The sequence below is a fragment of the Erpetoichthys calabaricus genome, chromosome 8, assembly GCF_900747795.2.
Source record: "Erpetoichthys calabaricus chromosome 8, fErpCal1.3, whole genome shotgun sequence".
Taxonomy (NCBI): domain Eukaryota; kingdom Metazoa; phylum Chordata; class Cladistia; order Polypteriformes; family Polypteridae; genus Erpetoichthys; species Erpetoichthys calabaricus.
The window spans coordinates 62,928,627-62,941,198 of record NC_041401.2 but is presented as its reverse complement, the minus strand read 5'-3'; the positions used below and the strand labels follow the sequence as shown (position 1 = coordinate 62,941,198).

The following is a 12,572-nucleotide window of genomic DNA, read 5'->3' as shown; positions in this document are numbered from 1 at the left end:
TATATGTTTAATATCAAAACCAGAAGACAAAAAGAAAGTTAATTTATGAAACTGAATATAAAAATGATAAAGACACATGTCATTAGCCCTTGCTTAGCTGTAGAGCTACATCTTCAGTTTAACACAAGAATCCCTGAAGCCTACAAAAAAACTCGTAATCCCAGCCCACTTTAAATTCCTTTGCACCTCTCCATCAGCATATTTTGTTTTGTAAATGTGTCGATTAGCACAAGCAGCCTGCTATCCCAACCCCCTGCCCCGACAGAGCTGAGGTCAGTCGCAAAATTCTCACTGTACTCTGCGTTATGGTGCATGATACTGAAAATGCAGTACAGGCAAAATTGGAAAAAAAAACATGTTCAAATGACAACTTATATTCAAATGGCATAGCTTTTTAAATGGTGATGTTGTCATGTATGAATGTGTGTTTGCGTGTGCGGAGAGAGGCAGAGACAGATTCAGTCTCATTCAAGTAGTTACCGAAGTATAAAATAAACACTTTTGCAAAGGTATAACGAAACAAGAATGCTTTTATTCAATAATAAAACTGAATAATAAGAGATTCAACTGACAACATGATACCAAGAAGACATGATTCACCAGCGTTTGTGTGTCTGCTTATAAAAGCGATATCTTTTACAGGTAGCAAAACTTTACACCGGCTGTTACAGACTGAAATCAAAGGCTCCTTCTTTTTGGGCGCATGCACCATCAGCATGGCACTGCCAGATCTAAACACTATCGTCGTGAATTGCTCACATACTGAAGTGACTTTAGAGGCATATGGAAGTTCCATTTTACTTATGGTGCCAAGCAGAGTTGTGTCGCAGTGCAGCAGTCTATTAGCCAGCGAAATCGCTGTGAAGAAGCTGTCTGTTGTTACGGTTCTCCCTTTGTTCAGAAACAACTGCATAAGCTTTATGACTACGGACTCGGAAAGTCTTTGCCCTGAGTTGTAACTCAAAACACAAACTCTCAACAAAATGTTGCCAGATGTCCGAGATCGCAGGAAATCTGTCGTTTTCACATATTCTGCACGGGTGTCTTTGTTGTCAAACCGCAAAAGCCGCATGGTAGTCTGATGGCGGTCACGGGACATCGTATCTTTGATTGCCGGTGCAGCAAATAGTTCTGAGCAGGCATCAAGCTCAGCACCAACTGTGGACATTGCTGCTCTTATGAAAAAATGGAGATAAATGCCATCAACTCAGAGAGGGAGAGGCAAGTTCGTTGTACCACATGAATGTCACTGACAGAATAAAATTAAATAATAAAAAAACAAGTGCTAACTTTTGTCACAGACTCAGATCAAATGTACATTTTTATTATATTATAGTAATAATAATAGCAGCTCACTACTCAAAATACGGAGCGCCTGGCCTCAAACCTGGAACCTTCGGGTTATAAGGCAGCAGTTCTTACCTGTACACTATTCAAGAATACATATCAACTTCCTGTCAATTGACATTTGAGCTTGGGTTTTTAACACATTGACAGCAACATGTAAATCGAATGATTTTTTTTCTTTGGTTATATTCTTCAATAAAAGTGCACATGTTAGTCTTCACACATTATACACTTCATGTCATTATTAGTATGGAAAAAGTTCCTGCTTTAGGTATGTGTTCAGCATTTCTTGCCACGCTACACTTACACAGATCATTGTAGACACGGGACACACATGAAATGTGTGTATTCCAAATAGCGATATATTATTTACACTATATAACTCCAGGCACCACACTGCCAGATAAACACACTAGAGCTCTGAGAATATTGCGACGGAGCTTCGGTGAGGGGGATGGGATAGCAGGCTACTTGCTGCTTGTGCTGATCGACACATTTGCAAAACAAAAGACGCTGATGGAGAGGTGCAAAGAAATTTAAGGTGACCTAGGATTAGTAGTTTTTTCAGGCTTCTAGTGTTAAGGAATGCTGTTAAGCATCACAAAACTTTCAATTCACTTGACCCTGTTATGAATGCAAACAGGTTTTAAATATTGCAAAAGTGTTACCTTAAAAAGGAACACATAAACCTTTAGTTACAATCTTCATGTAAAACTTTAGATCTTTGTTGTTCTAGTAATATTAAAATAAAAAAAATGTTTTCAGTTACAAACCAATACTGGTTGAATTATTTCAATCCCTAATGTCCTTCTCTTTTTAGCCATTTGTTCTGGCACTCACTCACCTCCTTGGTGTCAACTTCTTGCATGACTTGGCCTATGAATTACTATGGTTATTACTGTTAACCCCGAGTCACACTCGGGGTGATGTTTAATGATCCGCTTTACAGTGTAATATCTGAATAACTCTCTGGACTTCATTCTGCTGCCATCTAGTGGATGAAATAACATTATGCTGAAAAAATCATGAATATTTCTATAGGTTTTGCCACTTTAAGGTAACTTATCAATATTCATGACTGAAGCAGAATCTTCGACCAAAACACAATGGTGTGTAAGCGAGAAATTGTAAAGCCAAGTCACCATGATGCAAGTAGCTTCATGGCAAAAAAAACAAAAATGATTGCAATCAAGTAGAAGGACAAGAAAGACGTTAGCCCTCTAAGCGCTGTTCATAATGCAGGAAATGTCAATGTTTGTTTCAGCGGAAATGTGGTGACCACTATACCTTGCACTGCGGTACACTACAATAACACAATGGGCATATCATTCATGTAGTACTACCCTCTCACGCTGAAGCAACTGAAAAAATATTATTATAAAAGTGAGCAAAGTAACATGCATGTACTGTCCAGATTGCAACGTCAAACTTTGCGTTGGTAACTGTTTCAAAATATGTCAACACGAAATACTGTATGTGTACTAAATCTGCATCAGTACATCAGTGGACACTAGACATGCCTTTCCTAATGTATTTATATTGACATTTTATTATTTACATGTTTCTGTTATATAATAGCATTTTCCTTGTTGAAAAAAAATCAACATTTTTGACTTGTTCTTCCAGGGGTATACATACATTAAGAAGTCTACATTTTGTGTCAGATAGAAAGTGTGTATCTTATTTTAAATGCAATTGACCGTACTGTGGAGACTGGCCCGGACACAGACAGGCAGACACGCTCATGTCACCCAACACATGTTTATTTACACAATTATTTACAATTTTCAAGTGCCCACAACCCCATGGTCCTGGCCTCTCAATAATGCCTTCTCGCTCTTCAGGCCGCCTCCTTGTCTTCCTCCCGACATCATCCGACTTCCTCCCGACTCTTGTGTATGACTGGAGGGAGGTGGCCCCTTTTATACACATGTGCTCCGGGTGCTCCCCGGCAATCTTCCACCGCCACTCCCCAGTGTGGCGGAAGTGTCGGCTGCGTACCCGGAAGCACTCTGGGTGTTCCCTCTTTTCTTCCCCCCAGCACTTCCAGGTGTGGCAGAAGTGCTGGGGTCCAGGGTCCCCAAGGCATCGGGGCGCCCCCTGGCGGTGGCCATGGGCCCCTACAGGGTAGAGCTTCCAAGCTCTGTACCCGTGGCCCCCAATACAACCAGGGCGAACGCCCCCTCGCGGTCTGGAGAAGGAAAGGCTGGGCGTGAGCCCTGTCCGGGTGCCACAGTACCTTCCAGTGACGTCAAGATGCTGATATATGACTTTGTAAAGGGGAGGGAAGGAATGTGTCCTCTTTTTCTGTCGGTCATTGTTTTTCTACTTTTCTAGCTGAGAGCGTAATCACATAAGGTTTCAGGTGAAGTATACTTTTCTCTTATACACTAATGCAATCCTGAGGCGGGAGGCTAATAATACTATCTGGTTGCCTGTCTGCCTGAGGCATTGTTTGGTTACCATCGAAGATAAATGGATTCTTTCTTTGGTATTTAGTATAAAATAAATAGACTTGGAATTGAAGGCTTTGAATGCAATTTTACATTTAATAGGGGCAGCAGTTCTTGGACTCCGACACTGCAATTTGGAAATAGAAATGGAACACCAAAAATTGTATGTTTTTATCAGTGATTGTATATTTATGTTGCGGGTATTTGAACTTTTCTTCTTTATGTATTACTATATACTGTTTTGTATTGTTGTTCTTCTGCATTCTTATTATTACTTTCAGATGTATTTGTTTATTTTCTGGTTCTCCAGTTCTTAATGTGAAGTTCACAGACGATTGCAAATTAAATTAGTGACAAGGAACACTGTTGTCAGTTCCACATTCTGAAAGGAAATAATTATAATTTATATTGTTTAGAAAAGCTGAACCTTCAGGTCTGGAGTATAATAATCCAATGCATCTACTTATATTTGATCCAAATCTGAATTTGCATAATGTACTGAACAAATAATCACATTTAATAAGGGTTTTTCATTATCCAAAAATAGCAAGACAACAGGTATCTCTGTTGCTCAATGAACATTAATTAAAAAAAATAGCAATGTTATTTTTTTTAAAGGGCGCCATGGTGGTGCAGTGGTAGCGCTGCTGCCTCGCAGTTAGGAGACCCGGGTTCACTTTCCGGGTTCTCCCTGTGTCTGCGTGGGTTTTCTCCGGGCGCTCCGGTTTCTTCCCACATTACAAAGACATGAAGTTTAGGTGGACTGGCGATTCTAAATTGGCCCTAGTGTGTGCTTGATGTGTGGATGTGTTTGTGTGTGTCCTGTGGTGGGTTGGCACCCTGCCCAGGATTGGTTCTTGCCTTGTGCCCTGTGTTGGCTGGGATTGGCTCCAGCAGACCCCCGTGACCCTGTGTTTGGATTCAGCGGGTTGGAAAATGGATGGATGGATGGATTTTTTTTTAAAATGTTAAAAATGGTAGCTGGTCACAATAGTCAATTGCACAGGCACAATTCATTTCATGCCTTTCACCCTTGTTAAAATGCTAGTATAGAAAAAGCAACTGCTCATCACCTGTACTTGGGATGTCAGGTTCTGACACTTCTCCTGGTGCAGGCAACACAGAAATACTTCTGCATATATTAATTACAGTAAATAAACAATCGCTTATGTTTTGCTCCCTACCCTCCCATTTGCACCATTCATCCATTCCTTTTCAGAACTGGCTTATTATAATTCAAGATGTTTTGGAACCAGAGCCTATCGTGGCATACTTATGCTGACACCGACACTTACTCATACCATCTCTGGGTCAATTTAGAATGTATTCCTGACAATACATGATTTTTGCTAATTGTGAAATATTTTTGAACAATGAAATCTAATTTTCATCTGTTATTACTCCCTTCACATAATTTTCTGCAGCAAATTATTTTAATAAGTATGCTGTCCTTGGAGTAATCCATACAATATGTGTTTGCTTATAATTGCTTCATTGAGGTGAACCCTAATGGCACTGCATTGTCCCAGGGGACAAGCTTTGACACAATTCTCTATCCATTTAATAATCAAACAAAATAGGGTAAAATCTTATGAAAGATTTGCATAAAAATGGCCATTTCTGTTTTACAATGCCAATTATTTTTCCATTTTCTGATTATTCGTCATACTTAAATAATTTTATCCTTATTGACTCTGATTTTTTGTCAGCCCATTAATACACTCTACAACAGATTGAAGTTAGATAGACAGAGTATGAGGCTGTTGTAGGGGAATTAATTCAAACAAGCCTCATTTTATTGGAAAACTGTGATAACAAAAGTATTTATTTAAGTATTTATCATCTTTAATATGACTACAAGTAGTTTAACTCATTTTCATGGCTACTAGTGAACTACTTGGGCTATTTGGCCTATGATCATAGTAAGGAAATTATCACCTTATTCATATTAATAATGCATTTATATAAGTAATGACAAGTAATGGCACCAGATATTATGTTATTTATTGTGTTTTTGGACATTAATGCATTATGGACACAACAGCCTTATCTCTATCTCCTGGGTTACACCTATTCTTAGACCGTTAATTCTAGCCATGAAACACACTGCCATTATACTTAACATAGTATTATTTTACAGGATACTGTATGTACTCCGGTCATGTACAGTAAGTAGGGTACAGAACCCAAAATCTATCATTTGCAATATCTTAAACGTTATTTAAAATGATTCAAAAGTTAATTCAAAGGTTATTTAAAACCACTGTCAATCAGTACTGGCTAAACAGACAATCTGTTCAAAGTACTTATGTGTTGTATTATGTTTGAGCAATTGCCAATTAAGAATTTTAATCAGCACTCAGACCATGGAATAGAATTGCAGTATCACATATTAGGTCTGAAACTGTCTACTGGTCTGAAAAGAATTTCAGCTGTGCTTAGATATAATCTTATGCTTCTGTAAAGTTTTTGCCTTAGTGTCTACTTGATTGATTATCAATTATAAATATTAGCATACATTTAAGGAAGCAAACAGCACAGAAAAAAGTGAATTAGTAGGAAAATGACAACAGAGAGTTAAGAACTTAAAACACTGACAAAGAATGAGTTATCTCTAAATTGTGAATTTCTAATAAATATAAATCTTACAGTACAGTAGTCCTCCCCAGTATCCACAGGAGATGCATTCCATCCTGGCTTGCAGATAAGTGAAATCATACATACCTATGATACTTAAATAGGTTATTAATAAGTACTGTAATACCTTTAAACACAACAAAAATGATATACTTTGCCATATAGTGCTGTATAGTATAAGCACAAATGCCCTGTACAGTATTGTATTTTTAAGCTCATACCAATTCTTGAATTTATTCAACCTTCCCTTACCTGCAATAAATGTCTAGCTCCGATTCTTTTCAGTGGATACTTTCCTGGTCTTCATATTGGTTCAATGCTTTCTGACTCAACCCATTACTGTCATCTGCAACACACATAGGGATTTTATATATATAGATTTTATTACAAATTAATTCTGATAGTTTTGATTTTATACACCAAAAACTTTGTTTATATTGTACTTTGTAACTCTGTAAATCTGACTTATTATTTTAATAGTCGTTTCCAATTTCAAATGCTGAATATATTGTAAATGTTGAAAGCATAATATGATTTGAACATTGCACTAATAAATAGACATCATGTGTAGAATGGTGGTTGTTATGCTTGGCTTACTTATGAAACCAAAACCAATTTAAACAGCATTGGAGAAAATGTCTCTAAACTTTCTCAGCTCATGACAAAGTACTGTATATATTTTATGTCCATAGCTGATGCTATCCACAGCAACCAATCTCTCTTTGTGGACTCTAACTTGCCTCAACTGCCTAGTGCACCAGCTTCTCCCAACATAGCAGACGCTGCATCTTCCAGAAGAAGTGTTCTCCGCAAAGCTAGCCTTACAAGCATTGGCAGTGAGGTGTCTGGATGTTCAGTCAGTCAACTTGCCAACATCATCTCAAACAGTAAGAGCTCACTTTGTTACTTTGTGAAATCATTTTTTCTATTTGTACATTTTTTTAGAAAAATACTTTTTTATTTATGTATCTATAGAAAAAATATCTTTGTTGAAGACCATGATAATTGTTTTGTTGACAACAATGCCAAAACTACAATGTTGTGTTATATTTGTATTTCCTTTCTTATGGACCATATCGAATGGAGGGTCCCGTTTCCCGTTTCATCTCACAAGTCACAAGAAGCCCTCATCTTAACCTTGAACTGATTACTTCCAGAATTAAATTTCCTCTTATTAAATGAATATTGAACTTGAGCATGTGTCTCACAGTTACAGTACTCACATATTTTTTCTTGAATATGCTCACCTTTCCTAGATGTCAATACTAGTTTGTTTCAGACTTGTTCCTCCTTATCTCCATCCTCAGTGTCTCTTGTGTCAAGCAGTATTTTAATGTACCTGAGCTTGATTTTTAGAGCAGCCGTCCTTGTGGTTTTCTGTACTTGTTTAACTTACTTACTTTTATTATTTATTTGACTGATGCCTTTACCTAAGAAAACTTACAACACTGAAGATACAATTGGTTGCATTTCTCCTGTGTTTTAAATTGGGGCACAATCAGGTGGAGAGACTTTCTCATAGTCTCACAGTGTTGAAACCACAACCTCAGGATTTAAAGTGCAAAGTCAAAAAAAAAAAAAAAAAAGCGCTAACCGTTATATCACACTTATTGCTTTGTCTCTCTTATTGTGCATACATCTCAATGGTATTTCCTGACCATGTTTTTGCCAGTCTTGCTTCTCAACCTATTTACAAAGTTTGATTTTCAGTAGTGCTCATTTGGCTACTTTACCTTTCTACCTCTTGAAAAATTATTTTGAAAAAAGCAACCTAACACGTTAATTCATACTGTTTTTGTATGTATGGCTAGTTTAACACTCTTTAATAAATTACATTCTTGTGAACTTAAAATCTCTGTAGTTAAGAGCTCTGCCTCTACATACTGTAAAGCATAGTGTTATCTTTTTTTTTCATTTGACACAAAGGCAACTACAGCTTTTATTATATATTATTATTAAAAATATCTGACCTGGCTGCAGTGGTCTGCTTTCTGTATCCAGCTTTTATTACAGTGTTTTTAAGCAAACCCAGCATTGTTTTTAAAATAAGCAATTTTTTGGGGGGTACTGTTTATTTGAACACTACAGGCATAACCTCAGAACAGCTCATGTCATTTCTCATTGACTTAGCCAGTTTCTATCCATATTAATTTCTCTTCATAAGTCAATGCCATGTGAACTGACTTAGTTTGCAAATACATTGAAAAATATAATAATTTTTAATGTAAATAAACATGTGTTTTATAAGTGATTTAACATGATACAGAAAAAAATAGTGAGCTTTACTAAGGCAATCTTTTGACAAGGAGCATCCATCCATCCATCCATTCTCTTCCGCTTATCCGAGGTCGGGTCGCGGGGGCAGCAGCTTCAGCAGAGATGCCCAGACTTCCCTCTCCCCGGCTACTACTTCTAACTCTTCCGGGGGAATCCCGAGGCGTTCCCAGGCCAGCCGAGAGACATAGTCCCTCCAGCGTGTCCTGGGTCTTCCCCTGGGCCTCCTCCCGGTTAGACGTGCCCAGAACACCTCACCAGGGAGGCGTCCAGGAGGCATCCTGATCAGATGCCCGAGCCACCTCATCTGACTCCTCTTGATGCGGAGGAGCAGTAGGCTCTACTCTGAGCCCCTCCCGGATGACTGAGCTTCTCACCCTATCTTTAAGGGAAAGCCCAGACACCCTGCGGAGGAGACTAATTTCAGCCGCTTGTATTCGTGATCTCGTTCTTTCGGTCACTACCCATAGCTCATGACCATATTGAACTCCTCCACTTGGGGCAGGATCTCGCTCCCAACCCTGAGAGGGCACTCCACCCTTTTCCGGCTGAGGACCATGGTCTCGGATTTGGAGGTGCTGATTCCCATCCCAGCCGCTTCACACTCAGCTGCGAACCGATCCAGAGAGAGCTGAAGATCATGGCCTGATGCAGCAAACAGGACAACATCATCTGCAAAAAGCAGTGACCCAATCCTGAGTCCACCAAACCGGACCCCCTCAACACCCTGGCTGTGCTTAGATATTCTGTCCATAAAAGCTATGAACAGAATTGGTGACAAAGGGCAGCCCTGGCGGAGTCCAACTCTCACTGGAAACGGGTTCGACTTACTGCCGGCAATGCGGACCAAGCTCTGGCACCGATCGTACAGGGACCGAACAGCCGTTATCAGGGGGGCCGGTACCCCATACTCTCTGAGTACCCCCCACAGGATTCCCCGAGGGACACGGTCGAATGCCTTTTCCAAGTCCACAAAACACATGTAGACTGGTTGGGCAAACTCCCATGCACCCTCCAGGACTCTGCTAAGGGTGTAGAGCTGGTCCACTGTTCCGTGACCAGGACGAAAACCACACTGTTCCTCCTGAATCCGAGGCTCGACTATCCGACGGACCCTCCTCCCCGAACCCCCCAGGGAGGCTGAGGAGTGTGATCCCTCTGTAGTTGGAACACACCCTCCGGTCCCCCTTCTTAAAGAGGAGGACCACCACCCCGGTCTGCCAATCCAGAGGCACTGTTCCTGATGTCCATGCGATGTTGCAGAGACGTGTCAACCAATACAGCCCTACAACATCCAGAGCCTTGAGGAACTCCGGGCGTATCTCATCCACCCCCGGGGCCCTGCCACCAAGGAGCTTTTTGACCACCTCGGTGACCTCAATCCCAGAGATGGGGGAGCCCACCTCAGAGTCCCCAGGCTCTGCTTCCTCATTGGAAGGCATGTTAGTGGGATAGAGGAGGTCTTCGAAGTACTCCCCCCACCGACCCACAACGTCCCGAGTCGAGGTCAGCAGTGCACCATCCCCACCATATACAGTGTTGACACTGCACTGCTTCCCCTTCCTGAGACGCCGGACGGTGGACCAGAATCTTTTCGAAGCCATCCGAAAGTCGTTCTCCATGGCCTCCCCAAACTCCTCCCATGCCCGAATTTTTGCCTCAGCAACCACTGAAGCCGCATTCCGCTTGGCCTGCCGGTACCTATCAGCTGCCTCCAGAGTCCCACAGGACAAAAGGGACCGGTAGGACTCCTTCTTCAGCTTGACGGCATCCCTCACTGCCGGTGTCTACCAACGGGTTCGGAGATTGCCGCCACGACAGGCACCGACCACCTTACGGCCACAGCTCCGGTCAGCCGCCTCAACAATAGAGGCACGGAATATGGCCCATTCAGACTCAATGTCCCCCACCTCCCTCGGGATGTGGTCGAAGTTCTGCCAGAGGTGGGAGTTGAAGCTACTTCTGACAGGGGGCTCTGCCAGACGTTCCCAGCAGACCCTTACAACACGTTTGGGCCTACCAGGCCTGACCGGCATCCTCCCCCACCATCGAAGCCAACTCACCACCAGGTGGTGATCAGTTGACAGCTCCGACCCTCTCTTCACCCGAGTGTCCAAGACATGTGGTCGCAAGTCCGACGACACAACCAAAAAAGTCAATCATCGAACTGAGGCCTAGGGTGTCCTGGTGCCAAGTGCACATATGAACACCCCTATGCTTGAACATGGTGTTTGTTATGGACAATCCATGACGAGCACAGAAGTCCAATAACAAAACACCACTCGGGTTCAGATCGGGGGGGCATTCCTCCCAATCACGCCCTTCCAGGTTTCACTGTCATTGCCCACGTGAGCATTGAAGTCTCCCAGCAGTACGAGGGAGTTCCCAGAAGGTATGCCCTCTAGCACCCCCTCCAGGGACTCCAAAAAGGGTGGGTACTCCGAACTGCTGTTTGGTGCATACGCACAAACAACAGTTAGGACCCGTCCCCCCACCCGAAGGCGGAGGGAGGCTACCCTCTCGTCCACAGGGGTAAACCCCAATGAACAGGTTCCAAGTCGGGGGGCAATAAGTATGCCCACACCCGCTTGGCGCCTCTCACCGGGGGCAACTCCAGAGTGGTAGAGAGTCCAGCCCCTCTCAAGGAGATTGGTTCCAGAGTCCAAGCTGTGCGTCGAGGTGAGTCCGACTATATCTAGCCGGAACCTCTCGACCTCGCGCACTAGCTCAGGCTCCTTCCCCTTCAGAGAGGTGACATTCCACGTCCCAGGAGCCAGCTTCTGTAGCCGAGGATCGGACCACCAAGGTCCCTGCCTTCGGCCACCACCCAACTCACACTGCACCCAACCTCCTTGGCCCCTCCCATAGGTGGTGAGCCCATGGGAAGGGGGACCCACGTTGCCTCTTCGGGCTGTGCCCTGCCAAGCCCCATGGATGCAGGCCCGGCCACCAGGCGCTCGCCATCGAGCCCCACCTCTAGGCCTGGCTCCAGAGGGGGGCCCCGGTGACCCGCGTCCGGGCAAGGGAAAACGCTGTCCAAAGTTTTCATTCATCATGGAAGGTCTGTTTGACCGCTCTTTGTCTCATCCCTCACCTAGGACCAGTTTGCCTTGGGTGGCCCTACCAGGGGCATAAAGTCCCGGACAACAGAGCTCCTAGGATCATTGGGACACGCAGACCCCTCCACCACGATAAGGTGGCGGTTAAAAGAGGGGAAGGAGCATCCAGTGGTGCTTTTTCCCTAATGGAGGTAACATTGACTAATTATTTTTATTTGCTCAACCTCTTTGCAGTCTCCAGTTCTTGGTGGGGATCAAAACGTCTTGACTACGCCCTCTACTGCCCAGATGTCCTTACATCTTTCCCCACAGTGGCCCTGCCTCATCTTTTCCATGCTAGCTATTGGGAGTCAACAGATGTGGCAGCATTTGTGCTCAGACAGGTAAATTTTCAGATGTTTAAATTCAGAGTCATGGAGTGTACAACACAAGATATGGCTCAAACTGAAAGCATTCAGTTTATTAGTCTAATTTTAGTCTAAAATATTTAAGTGTTTACCCCTTTTAAAAATCACTTTCAAAACAAATTATACAAAAAATATAAAGAAAATAAGTCATTTTATATTAAAATTAATACATAGTTAAAAATTTGGCCATCTTTCACACTACAAAATTATATGTATGATTTCTTAAGAAGTCAGACAGACACTGCTGTATTGCTCTGTTGGATATAAACATGGGAAACAATACCAAGTGACTGTTAAAACTTGATCTGCTTATACAAGGTAATTGAGCTAGGTGTGAATATTTTTGTATTAAATAAAATGTTGTTGCTTCCTGAATAATGTACTTGGACATTTAT

At 42.3% G+C, this 12,572-nt stretch overlaps 1 protein-coding gene across 1 annotated transcript in view; it reads left to right on the top strand.

Annotated features, from left to right (window-relative positions):
- Nucleotides 1-12,572, top strand: part of pitpnm3 (PITPNM family member 3) — a 280,043-nt gene that overhangs the window by 232,340 nt on the left and 35,131 nt on the right. Inside the window, exons 11-12 of the mRNA XM_028806634.2 lie at nt 7,130-7,324; nt 12,005-12,153. Coding sequence (XP_028662467.2) covers nt 7,130-7,324; nt 12,005-12,153 — 344 coding nt within the window. The remainder of the gene's footprint in view (nt 1-7,129; nt 7,325-12,004; nt 12,154-12,572) is intronic.